This window comes from Halichoeres trimaculatus, unplaced genomic scaffold (assembly GCF_033239565.1).
Source record: "Halichoeres trimaculatus isolate MK-OKI-2021-1 unplaced genomic scaffold, fHalTri1.1 fHalTri1_scaffold_8, whole genome shotgun sequence".
Lineage (NCBI taxonomy): Eukaryota > Metazoa > Chordata > Actinopteri > Labriformes > Labridae > Halichoeres > Halichoeres trimaculatus.
The window spans coordinates 36,363,289-36,375,993 of NW_027437186.1; the positions used below are offsets into that span (position 1 = coordinate 36,363,289).

At 35.9% G+C, this 12,705-nt stretch overlaps 3 protein-coding genes across 3 annotated transcripts; all 3 read right to left on the minus strand.

Moving 5' to 3' along the window:
• Positions 1–282: 282 nt before the first annotated feature.
• On the minus strand, positions 283–2,579 carry LOC141795332 (glycine N-acyltransferase-like). The gene is made up of 5 exons (XM_074676175.1): positions 2,350–2,579; positions 1,930–2,040; positions 1,744–1,852; positions 1,172–1,298; positions 283–1,095 (listed from the first exon to the last, which is right to left on the minus strand). Exons 1-5 carry the CDS (start codon positions 2,419–2,421, stop codon positions 693–695), a joined length of 822 nt encoding a protein of 273 aa, XP_074532276.1. The 5' UTR covers positions 2,422–2,579; the 3' UTR covers positions 283–692.
• A 2,734-nt stretch (positions 2,580–5,313) lies between these two features.
• On the minus strand, positions 5,314–9,836 carry LOC141795241 (glycine N-acyltransferase-like protein 3). The gene is made up of 5 exons (XM_074676056.1): positions 9,605–9,836; positions 8,775–8,882; positions 7,572–7,692; positions 6,326–6,458; positions 5,314–6,121 (listed from the first exon to the last, which is right to left on the minus strand). The coding sequence occupies exons 1-5, from the start codon at positions 9,677–9,679 to the stop codon at positions 5,722–5,724; spliced, it is 837 nt and encodes a 278-aa protein (XP_074532157.1). The 5' UTR covers positions 9,680–9,836; the 3' UTR covers positions 5,314–5,721.
• Positions 9,837–10,396: 560 nt separating this feature from the next.
• Positions 10,397–12,554, minus strand: LOC141795190 (cystatin-C-like). The gene is made up of 3 exons (XM_074675988.1): positions 12,249–12,554; positions 10,823–10,933; positions 10,397–10,613 (listed from the first exon to the last, which is right to left on the minus strand). Exons 1-3 carry the CDS (start codon positions 12,456–12,458, stop codon positions 10,536–10,538), a joined length of 399 nt encoding a protein of 132 aa, XP_074532089.1. The 5' UTR covers positions 12,459–12,554; the 3' UTR covers positions 10,397–10,535.
• Between the last annotated feature and the right edge of the window lie 151 nt (positions 12,555–12,705).

The following is a 12,705-nucleotide window of genomic DNA, read 5'->3' on the forward strand; positions in this document are numbered from 1 at the left end:
TATATATATATATATATATATATATATATATATATATATATATATATATATATATATGTTTTTTTTTTAATAAAAAAAAACCTTCATGCTTATAAATTTATTTTGAATTTGACAATTTGAATCAATCTCATGAGAATGGCTGTAAAATATGTTAATTTAGATTGTTAAACACAAAAATCATACCTAAATATATCAAATAATAACAATAATAATACTAATTATTATTATTATTAGTACTCCAAAACAAATTTAACCAATACTTCAATCATATTTATTGTGCAAGTTGCTTATTTACAGATTCAGTGTCTGAAATTTAAATATGAGGCAAGGCAGGGCAATTTTTTTATAGTGCATTTCAGCAACAAAGTGACTAAAAGTGCTTCACACAAGGTGTCAAAGCTTTTTGGAAAAAAGGAAAAGAAACATTAACACAAGACATTTAAGTTCATTTTAAATCACTAACAAAAAAAATTTAAAAAAAGCAAAAACAGAGTTGAAATATGACAAAAAAAAAGCTACAGTGCAGGACTTTGTAATAAGGACTTTTCAGCAGATTTCCTAAAAAGCAACAGTAAGACATAAACAGAAAATGATTTGGTATGAAGGGAGCATGTTTAGCGATGCCAGTTTTCTCATTGCATCCAATTTATTCCTTAAAATATGAATCTATCAAACGTACTAAAGTGTGTCAGTTATTTGAGCTCATTGAAGTCCATCCATGTGGCTCTGTATGAGGGATCCTCAGTGAAACCCAGGTTTGTAAAGATCTTGTAGGAGAGTGTGTTGCCCTCGTCTATGAAGCAGTAGACCGGGTACCCCTCAGCGTGGAGTCTCTGGGCCATGGTGCAGATCAGGACTTTGGCGTAACCTTTCCCTCTGTGCTCTGGCAGTGTGTGCAGCATTCCCATGGCACAGTGACTGTACACCAGGATCCAGGCCACGGGCTTTCCTTCAGCATCCAGGATGCAGCAGGACGGGTAGTTTGCAACCATACTCTGAATCATCCTGAGAGCTCCAGGGTTATCTCCAAACTGCCACGTCTGATTGACCAGGCCGATGTGGGATTGATCCATGGAGCCGAGTCGGATCCCTGAGCTGCAGGAAATTTCAAATCAGTGAGTGTTTGAGCTGAGTGCTGAAAAGGTGTAAGGTGAAGGTGTAAAAGCACTACCTGTCTATGGAGGGAAGGCTGGAAACATCCTCCAGAATCATCATGTGACACACGGGCAGCACACGACAGGGCACGGCTTTCTCAGCGGCAACAGCTTTGAACGTCTTCATGTGTATTCGATTGAAACCTTGGACAGAAAAACAGCAAAGACAGTGTCACGTGTTGCACTGTGGTGTGTTTATCATATTTGTCTTTTGGGGAACTTTTTTTATTTGAGCCTGGAACTATATTTTAATTTCAAATAAACAAACAAAAATAAAGACTTGTTCTGTTAGCAAAGCAAATATGTCACACCAAGACCATCTTTTATATTTCTGTTAATGTCTCATTAAAAAACATCTTGTTTAAGCAAACTTAAAGTATCTAATTTCTCCGATTCCTGTCCTCTTTCTGACCTACCCGCTTGTTTACTGACACTTTCCTGTGGGTTAATAATTCAGATACTATAACGACACCAGTAGGTTGATCTTTGCCCTTTATTTTTTTAGTAGTGGAGCTATACGGCATAAGATGAAGCCATGACTCTTGCGTGCCACATAATGATATGCTTTCCAAGTGAAATTTGCTATTACCAAAACAGAGGTACCTGCTCCAGTCAACAACTGAGGGCTTCCTAATGGTTTCTTCCAGGAGAGTTTCATCTTTTGCAAAAACCAGAATGTCTTTGAAGAAATCACTTTTCTGTAAGAGAAATAAATGATTATCATAGGCTATGTGCAGAGAAACAGAGGCTTTTGTGACTTTATGCACTGAGTTACCTGTTCACAATGTGGTCTGCAGACAATAACACAGAAGTTAGGCCAACTGTCCACAAAGACTGTGACACGGTTTGTTGTGAGTCTTTTTCTGAGCTTCAAAACACCATAAACCTGAAATAACACAGACATTTAAATTTAAATTAGACATTTTTATAAAATTCTGAGATACATATTGGATGGTATTTTGAGAAATGCATGATTTTTTATTGCATTTATTAAACCTTTATTATTATTATTATTATTATTATTATTTTTTTTTTTTTTACCAAATCTTAAATTACCAGCAAATATCAATATTATGGTAATTCAACTGTATTATCAAGCAATATAATCAAAAGTTAAAAGTATTAACCGTCTACCACTACTGTAACTCCCTTTTCAGTCTCAATCTGAGGAGTAGGTAAAGTGGCGGTAAATCACCGGAAGTGAAAACGGTAAATGTCTCTTCAGCTCGGTCTCAGCCACATCCAGCTGCTCCTCGTTCAGCTCCATGGTCACTTCAGAAGAAATAATGTCTTTAAATCATATTGTTTAAGGCTATAGTATCATCCTGCTCACACTTCTGCAACACATGTCTGGACACATCCTGAATTTTAGCGTCAGGTAAAAGACGGCATCTGATTGGCTGTCAGCAACACGTGGGTTGACTGGTAACTGCCATGGTAACTGCCCCCTGTTCTGTTTTTCGTTTCCCCTTTCTGAATGTGCCCGCAACGTAGACTGTTTAATAAATAGATGAATTAATACATGTTTAATTAATTGTAATTAAATAATTTTATAACAATAAATTGTATAATTAATCCCTCTGAGCCTTGGGTTGCGCTCAAGGAAAGACGACAGTTTTTTTTTTTTTGTTTGTTTGTTTTTTTAATTGAAACAATTCAATTTAAAGTGTATTGAACAAACAGCTTTATAGTTATCCACGGAACATGTATTAAACAAACAAAAAACATAGAGTATAATATAAAGGTACACATATAACTAAGATATGAAGAAATTAAGAGACAAATTGGGTTATCATTTAAAATTTGGTGTGTTTTATAAGCTTTTTTGTAAGTAGTCAGTCCAGACATAGTTCAGCTAAATATTTCAGTTCATTGCGATAGAGATAAATGTTTGGAATGAACTTTAACATTCTGGCTTTGTGAATATGAATTTTTCCAAGAATACAACAAAGTTTTACTGCATTATCAATGTGATGTGAATCAGATACATAATGTAGAAACAGAACCATTTCTTCTGTAATAGGTATCAATCTATTAAAACAATGATAAATCAACATGGAGACTTCAACCTAAAATGTATGAGCATGAGGACAGTTGTAGAAAAGGTGTTGTAAACATTCATCTTCAATATTGCAAAAAGAGCATAATGAAGAGAAATTTTCTTTGAATTTACTCAAGAAAGTAGGGGAGACTGGGGACAGTTGCAACACTTTTTACATTACCCTCAGTTACTCAGAGAATATTTGGACTAGTCTCACCAAATCTTTACATATTAAACCTACATCTGTCTGCTAAATGCCCATACCATTTAAAGATGGCTACATATAACATAATAATCACAATATTAATTTGAATAGAGGAATTCGGACGTTGCAACTGACCCCAAACCTGGGGACAGTTGCAACACAGATCAGGGACGGTTGCAACATATTAAAAACATTAATTTTTCACTAATTATCCTCAGTGTTTTGTCAAAATAGGACAAATACTAATGTTATGACCCAGAGTGGGCTCAAATTCAATTTTCTTTTCTGTACAGCTTTAAGGTATTTAATTTGTTTTGTTTTGTTTAAAACATGGGCCTACCTTGAGCCAATGTGCAGGTGTTACTAGAGCTATAAAAACTCAATATTGCATTTTGGGACAAAAAGAATGGAATTATTTCTTTTTTACAATTTCTCAATTCAGATGATTCATTCACTATATGACAAGTTTATATGACACATACAACATACAATAATAACTAATTGCTAATTTTTGCTTAACAAGTTATTTGGGAATTATTCTGTTTATCATTAGCGTTAGTTTCTCCATATGATTGCCTGTTCTGTTCATCATGAGCAATAAAACATATTAATTTTGCCTATTTTGAACTAAAAATCTTTAAAAATATGGTTGTGTGGTCTCTTCTAATATGACTGACCTAATAGCACGGGGACAGTTGCAACTGTTGCAACTGTCCCCATGGTGCCAGTCATGACAAAACGCCATGTGCGAGCTAGCCACACTGACATTGACACATGCTCACCATGTCATTTAATAGTCAACAAACAGTGATTCAAACTAGAAAGGTTTGGATTCATTCATACATAAGGTCAGGACAGTATGACAAAAACACAGCTCATGAAAAAAGCTACTTTCATACCTCCAAAACAACTTTACTTGATAGAAGCAGGACCAGATGCTCAATATGGCCTCTCTCTTCTTGGTGGGTAGAGGGTCTAACTGAGCATGTGCAGTGTGAGTGTCATCACTCTAGCATGTTTCTGATTGGAGAAATAAGGCTTGTTGCAACCGTCCCTTGTTGCAACTGTCCCCAGTCTCCCCTGTTGCAGGGGTAAAATCTGTGCAATATTTTCCTATGAATTTCTTTCACTTTATTAGGAATGAGAAATTTATTAGGCTCTGATGACCAGATCATTTCTGCTGAAACATTTGGGAATGAGAGTCTCCATATGGATGATGATTTGGGTGATAGACTATGTTCTGAGGTCATTGTTCTTCTATTATGGTGATTGTTACACAGACGATCACAAAGTTTTTTTCCACCTATAATAAGTTAAGGAAGTATTCCAGTCAGGGGACCATTAATCAAAGCACTCTGAATTAAATGTAGTAGCTTTGGAGAGCAACTTTTTGTCACACATTTAAATTCTCTTTGAGAAACAGTTAAGCCTTTGTGATGGATAAAGTCCTCATATGAATAGAAGTTGCCTTCAACAGTGAGCATATCCAGAACAAAGATGATACCCTTATCAATCCATTCCTTCATGAACAAAGATTTGTTCCTAGATAAAACATGCTGATTGTGCCATTGAATGCACGTGTTAGGGAAAAATTATGTTTAAAAGCAGACAGTTGCACACGTCGCCGCCATATTGGTAGGGGCATTCTGGAAAGACGCGCACACAAAATAAGCCTCTTGGCTGTTGTTTTATCGCAATACCGGTTAAAAATTAGACTTATTTCCACTGGCTGAGCTTTCTATCTATATGTAAAATGTGACGTAGATGTCTGTAAAGTTTTAAAACCACATCTCATAGTTGTGACAGTTCTGTCTTGATACTGTTAGGTATAAAGAAATGTCAGATTTGACAAGTTACACACTAAAAACTGAATTGCACATTATTTATACAGACCCTGATGACCACTAGGTGATTCAAAAACAAAAAAACAAACACTTAATCCTTAAAGTGTATGAAGCTTTTAATCTGTATGGAATATAAAGTGTTACACCTGAATCTGTAAGTACGAAAAACCGGCATGATTGTGTTAATGGCCCCTTCACTTACTTCACAATTACATAACAATCACAGACTTTTGAAGCAGTTCAATAGATTTGCACTTCATAATCCACTTAAATTAAAACACGACTGGTAAATAAAACCTTCTTAAGGTTGAACAAGCAAAACAAAAAAGTGCAGAAGCAGAGACAGATAAATTATCAATTTCCTTCAACTTAACATTTGAGTTACACTTCATTCATGAAACCTTATTTCACCATTTTTGACGTTTACTTCAGCAACATATTCAAGTAAATACTTAAAAAAATTAAAATGGACTGTGGTCAAAAGTTGAACTCAACCCACTTTGCTCTGTATGAGGGATCCTCAGTGAAGCCCAGGTTTGTGAAGAGCTTGTGGGAGAGTGTGTTGTCATCCTCTACGAAGCAGTAGACCGGGTATCCCTCCGCATGGATCTTCTTCACCATGGAGCAGATCAGGACTTTGGCGTAGCCTTTCCCCCTGTGCTCCGGCAGCGTGTACAGAATACCCAGAGCACAGTAATCATACATCAGGATCCAGGACACGGGTTCCCCCTGAGTGTCGGTGATGCAGCACGATGGGAAGTTAGTGATGAGGTTTTTAATGTTTCTAAAACCCTGCTGGTTCTTCCCAAACTTCCAGGTGTTATTCACCAGCTCAGTGTGGGAGGGGTCCAGAGATGAGATCCTTGATTCAAGCTCACTGTGGAAAAACAGATTATATCTTTTTTTTTCTCTTTCTACTTTCTGCATTAATGTGTTTCAGCCTCCACGGAAGTGTATCATGTTTTATCATGTGTTAACAAAAGCAGGGTGTATAAATGGCCTTCAAATTGTGCATAACTTTCTAAAAAAAGAAGACCTCACCTCACTTTACTTCTCTTTATTACCATCACTTAGACTCTACCTGTCGATCTCTGGCGTGCGCAGTCTGCTGATGTCCGGTAAAAACATGAGATGCACCAAAGTGTAGCCTCTGTTGTTGACTTCTCTCTCTGCAGACACTTCTTTGAGCATTGAGGTGTGTGAAGAGTCAAATCCTGGTGGAGGAAATTATGTTTAATACATTGTGTTGTTTTTTTCTGCATGATGGAGAAAAATTTCACCTCTGTGGTGAATTAATTATCATTTTTTAAAGCAATCTTCAACTCTTCAACCAACAGGATCATGGACAAGTTTAAGTTTCTTTATTCTTTAGATAGCTTTTTGAAATGCCACATCATAGTTCAGGTCTGAAAGTCACTTCTGTCAGCATTAAAGCTCAGATAGCTTAACCATTTAACTGTGGTCTGATTATTTAATAATAATAATAATAATAATAATAATAATAATAATAATAATAATAATAATAATAATAATAATAATAATAATAATGAAAATATATTTATTATATTTTTTATTATTGTTGTGAAATATATGTTCTTATCATTATTATTATTATTATTATTATTATTATTATTATTATTATTATTATTATTATTATTATTATTATTATTACAAACTCTGCTTGTATTGCACTTTTCAAAAGCAATTTTATAAAGGGCTGAACAAAATAAAACAAACAGTAAAAGAAATAAAAGAGGAGTAAAAGAGAAATGTGAGGAATGAAAGAAACCACTCCCAAGTAAAGTAAAGTAAAAAATCAGGAAAATAAAAACAATATAAATATTAAAACAGATTAAAATGACAAAAGAATTTAAGATCCTGCCCATATGCTGTGAAAGAAAAAAGTTAAAGGAAAATAAAACTACACCAAAAATAAATATCAGTGTTGTACATTGATAATTCAAGTTTATAAAAAGATACTACAGAAATATAAGTTTATAACATACAGGCATCTCATACTTTCATTTCTTGCAAATAAAACCAAAGCCATGAATATCTTAAGAGGGTGAATTTAAAAAGCCACCACATGTCCTAGAATTTGCTGCTTTCGAAGTATCAAATTTTAAAATTGGTTTCAGACAGAAAAAAGCCCCAAAGTCTCACAAAGTATCACCTTCTTATTGCCTTTTTAAAATGAAACGTAGCTGCAAATTGGCAAAGAGGTTGCCAGGAAATCTTTGCACTGGTCAGTAAATACTTGTTGCAGAAAGTTTCTACCATGGAGAAAAATTTGAAACAAACAAAACAAAACACCTGTTTCGACTCACCCCCAATGAGGAAATAAGTGCTCCAGTCAATGGCGTTCTCCTCTGTCAGCATTTTCCTCAAAATCTGCTCATCCATGCAGAAATACGTCACCTTCTTCATGAACTCCAGAGCTCGTCTGTTCTGTGAAGTAAAAACAAAGTTTGTTGACAAATTCTGCTCATTACCAGAGGGACCAGTGGTCAAGACTGAAGACTAAAGAGCTGGGTTTGTGAATTCATCTTAAGCTTGTTCATTATGAGCGTAACTTTCACCAAAACATTACATAAAAAAAAATAAATAAATAACAAAAAAATTAAAGCTCCTGTGAGGAATTTTCACCAGTTGTGCAAGAGACTTAAAGGTGGTGTTTATTTATGAGCTACAAAAGCAAACAGACCATGAAAGACAAGATCGTCTATTTGGAAGTTCTTGTTCTGTTACACATCGCTTTAACGTTTGGATATCCAGAACTGAGCGTGCCGAGAAATGTTAACTCCACAACAAACATTTACAGATTGTTAAGCTGCTTAGGGTGGCCGAGTACTTCATGGGAACGTAATTACCAACGACTTGCCTTAACAAATGGTGTCTTCAGCAATCTTACAAATATAAAAATGAGTTAATCAGAGGAAATAAAAGAAAGCAACTTTCTAAATTCAACATGTAAGATATTCCTAAAAACTTTTTTTTTTAAGTTTAACATTTTACATCACTCTCTGTAAACTTCATTTGGTAAATTAATGTTGAGGACACTAAAAGTTATTGAACATCATAGAAGTCACTATAATTGAGTTTTAAAGTTACATTTTATTTTTTAACTCAAACAGTATTAAGTAACAGTGTGACAGACAACTACCAGAAAAAAACATTTCAAGAAAAATATCAAACCTTCATACTTAAAATGGTTTTCAACGGTATACTGCACATTTAATTGAACAAATTAAATCAATGAAATCTTATTTTTTGTTAGTTTTATTCTGTTTTAGATAGTCTATTTAAGTACTCTTTGTTGAACTATTAATATTTTCACAAATTACTGAAATAATCCCACTAAAAGTAACTGACACCAAACAATCTGACAAGGTTAAAAGAGTATTATGGGAATGACAGGGTGCAATGTAAGCCTCCAATGTCCGAAAGTGTCTCTTCAAAGTCCTACTAGGGATTCACAACTTGAAAAATCCTAAAAAGTGACTGAATTTTCCAGTAGTCAGTGAACTTGCCTTTGGGTCTGGTCTGCAGATAATAACCTTAAAATCCGGCCAGCTATCCACAACCACCTCCAGGGTAGTTGGTCTGTTTCTGTTGATGCCATAGAGGAAACCGTAAACCTTGGGAAAAAAAATAAAAAATTAGGAAATAATCCATTGACCAAATAAATAAATAAATAAATAATGATGATAAAATGAATAATAAATCAAGATACTACAAGAGCTCAATGTAATGAACAGTAATTTTCTAAACTTAATAATATATATATATAATACAAATTACTGTTGATCTACATTACTACAAACTTCTTGGCAGGTGTTTAACCATTTCTCCTTTAACAATCTGTATTTCGTCATCATTAAGGATCTTCATGTTGCTCCTTCGGTACAGTGAACACCTGTCGTACCTTTAATCGTGCCTTTATGGATCTAATATTATTATTTATCACGACGTTGACAAACACACGTGTTGCATTCAAGTGCCTCTCTGACTGTTCCATTACCCTGGCGGTGAAGTCGGGAAATTTTCGTATTCGTTGTGTTCACGAGCTTTTTGGCGTAACACCGAAACATTGTTGAAGCGTGAAATAAAAAAAATCGTTTATGTATCGTATATGCTTTACAGACAACTGCAAAACTTAAAATATGCTTACACAGCTTTGCCGACATAAATTTTTTAGCATATGTTTTACAAAAAAACGCCCAAACTTCCAAATATGAAAGCCACAGAGTGCATGATAAAAATATAACAGCAATAACACAAACAAACAGAGAAAAACTATTAATTGCACGTATTAAAGCAACAGGATGTTCTTTGTTTAAACTTTCACACTTGACGTTACCTTTAAACTCTTTGGAAAGTGATTGATCAGAGCTTCTTCGGCGAGCTGCAGCTCGTTTTTAGTCAGAATCTTCATGTTTTCAGTTGTGTTTGAAAAACCAGGTTTCTCGTCCACTCACTACGGGGTAATGACAGATGTGTACGGAGTTCAGTCTTTGTCAAATGCTCTCTATAAAACATTTACAGCCCTGCATGTCACCACTTTTACTTCATGCTGTCTGACCCAGTCACGAGCTGCATTCAGGTGCACTACAGACGGTTGGAGACGCAGTACGTAAATACGAAAATTCTCGCATTATACTATTTTGCAGCGTTGGCTTGTCCGCAGTAGGTCGACCACAAACATATTTATATGTATATATTAGTTAATTTGATCAATCAAGTGAGCTTTTACTGTCAATACTTTCCTCAACTTCCTTTAGTTGTTTAAAATTCTCGTAAACAGAGCTAAATGTATAAGTTCTTTTTTTTCTGATTATTCTCAAAGCAAGTGAATGCACCGTACGTTTCCTTTCTTGATTTCAAAATAAAAGCCTCGAGCGTTCGCTCGTTTTTTTTTATAATTGCCATTTTCGCTTTCTACGAAAAATACGTACATAAATAAATGAATTATTAATTTAAAAAATGGTAATGATCTCCTCCTAAAAAAGACTTGTCAGAGTTTACCTTAAATATTTGGATGATGATGCAGATTTAGCTCAAAGAACAAAATATAAAACTTCTGCATCATGAAAGTTTGTACCTACATTCACTGTCACACAGACACTTTCACAGATATGTTTTATTTCACTGAACACTTTATTGTTAGGTGGTAGTTGGAGTGATACATAGCATTACAAAGTTTTGCCAGTGAAATTTCATGGGTTACTGTCTCCGTCTGAGGCTGATTCTGCAAAATCTCCTTCGACAGGATCTTTTCCCACGTTGTTCCCTTAGGAGCACTTCTGAGTCACCTTTGGGGGGCTCTCAAGCCATGGGCGCACCCACACATTGAATGTGCACACATGAGTCTGAAAAACAACAACAGAGGAGGCAGACAAATGTTTCACTTCCTGTTGGTCATAATCTGGATCCAGATAATCAACAACATGACATTAAATATAAACTGGACTCTTACTCCCAATGTTTACAATAAGCAGGTGTTTCTAATGATGTTTTTCAAATTAAAGATACTGTGGAAAACAAGTCAAAACATCTCAGATCTAACTTCAGAAATCACCTGAGCATTTCCTGGGTCCTCAGAGAAGAGACACATTTCAGATGCAGCGTCCTTCTTGCAGGAGGTTCTGGCCATGATCGCAGTTATCTTGTAATTGAGGCCCGTAACCACCTGTAAGGAAAATATGTGAAATACAGATCATAGATAATCTCAGGAGCATACATACATTATCTCTGTGATTAATGGATGATCTCACACAGAAGCGGTTAGTGTACATGTGTAGTTTCAAATACATCAACAATTTAGCTTTAGCTTTTACCACTAGGTGGGGCTATGACTTTGACCAGGCTGTCACTTGTGGGGAAGTTCACAACACTGGATTACACATTTAGACCTTTACTTCTTACATAATTGGCATTAACACAATAAAAGCAAAGTTGAAGTAATTTAAAAGGATCCACGCAGAATGTTGATTTATTTTTTTAGCTAGCGTAGCATTTTGTAGAGAGTATGACATTTGAAAGAGACTGGACTCTGTATGATGAAGCAGTATTAACTTCTTGTTTGATGGTGAGGTGTCAGATTTTGGATGCTGATAGGGACGCAACCTTTAATGACAGGTCACAGTATGAGGGGTGATGGTTTATCGAACTCTGGCAGCCCTTCCTCAAAACATTTACAGTAAAATTGTGAAACAGAGAACAGTAGGGAGTTCAGCAGGTCACTGGAGTTTCCTCTCTGGAGGCAATATGTTGTCTTACCTGTTAATTTGGACTAGTTTAGGCACTGTAAATGAGTGCTGAAGGGATTCAAGGATTTGCCTCAAGAAAAAATAAAATACAACCATCCAACGTGGTTAAAAAGTTTAATAAAAACTCAGGCGATGAAAAATGTTTTCCTTCTGTTGCCAAATCTCTAATCACCCATACATTGTACAATACCTCTTAGACCCGTTTGTTCAAATATGTGCCCTGTAAATCCCCCAAACTGGACCACATCGTACTTACAAACTCCTTAAGATGCTTACAGGATTAACTCATTGGAGGGGAGCCATCTGAACCTGCTGTGTGTGGGAATGTTTATAAATGGGGCATTATAAGTTTGCTAAGACACTGGATGAGGTATATAGCAAACAATACAAATATCCAAATGTTCATTCTTGAGCATCAGGATGACATTGTAAACATCTGAAATGCTTATTATAGAAAGATTTAAAGCACAGATACGATCAAACTGCTACTTTCTTTTTCTTTTTTTAACAATCAAGATCTTTTATATTGAGTTTCAACAAGAAACACGTAGTTTCAGGCATCTTGACAAATGATTTCTGTCACCTAAATCGCGTTGTGAGTACATTTAACTGTGGTTTTTATAACTGCTTATGAGGCTCTGACCTTTATAAGCTGGAGGACTCTGTTTGGGTTCAGAGTAAAAACCACTCGCCAGACGAAACCGGTTCACTTCCGCGTGTGAGTTACAGACTTACCTGCACCTCCACCTTTTTCACCTCCCGCACATTGGTAAAGTAGTCGCTGTTGCTTTCCTTGTTGTATAATGCCACCGCTGCCTCCAGAGCTTTCTGAGCCCCCACATCTTCGTCGATGTTTAAGTCTCTAAAACCCCCAGGCAGACCCACATCGCCACAGCTGAGGGCGAAGAGTGCCGGGAGAACGAAGAGTATGAGCCTCCACTCCATCTGCTCCTCCTGACCTGATGCTAACTAACGAAAGCTGTGACATTCACGGCCTGTGAAGTGTTTGACGCCTGCATCATCACATAAACATCACTGACGTCACAGTCATTGGCTGAAAGTTCGCGCGTCTCACCGCACGCGCATGCCCCCTCGGTGCACTCAGTTGTTTAAAATAAAGAAGAATTCCTGTATTTGTAACAGTTAACTTTGAATATTGAGGATTGACTACTTTTGTAAACCTGGGCCATTC

Coding starts and splice junctions, on each gene's coding strand:
- LOC141795241 (XM_074676056.1), bottom strand. CDS start 9,679: ATGAAGATTCTGACTAAAAACGAGCTGCAGCTCGCCGAAGAAGCTCTG. Junction 6,459..7,571: donor CACTTATTTCCTCATTGGGG/GTGAGTCGAAAC, acceptor TTCCTCCACCAG/GATTTGACTCTTCACACACC. Junction 6,122..6,325: donor CGCACGCCAGAGATCGACAG/GTAGAGTCTAAG, acceptor GTTTTTCCACAG/TGAGCTTGAATCAAGGATCT.
- LOC141795332 (XM_074676175.1), bottom strand. CDS start 2,421: ATGGAGCTGAACGAGGAGCAGCTGGATGTGGCTGAGACCGAGCTGAAG. Junction 1,299..1,743: donor GAGCAGGTACCTCTGTTTTG/GTAATAGCAAAT, acceptor TTTCTGTCCAAG/GTTTCAATCGAATACACATG. Junction 1,096..1,171: donor AGCCTTCCCTCCATAGACAG/GTAGTGCTTTTA, acceptor AATTTCCTGCAG/CTCAGGGATCCGACTCGGCT.
- LOC141795190 (XM_074675988.1), bottom strand. CDS start 12,458: ATGGAGTGGAGGCTCATACTCTTCGTTCTCCCGGCACTCTTCGCCCTC. Junction 10,934..12,248: donor TGAAAAAGGTGGAGGTGCAG/GTAAGTCTGTAA, acceptor TTTTCCTTACAG/GTGGTTACGGGCCTCAATTA. Junction 10,614..10,822: donor AGGACCCAGGAAATGCTCAG/GTGATTTCTGAA, acceptor GTTGTTTTTCAG/ACTCATGTGTGCACATTCAA.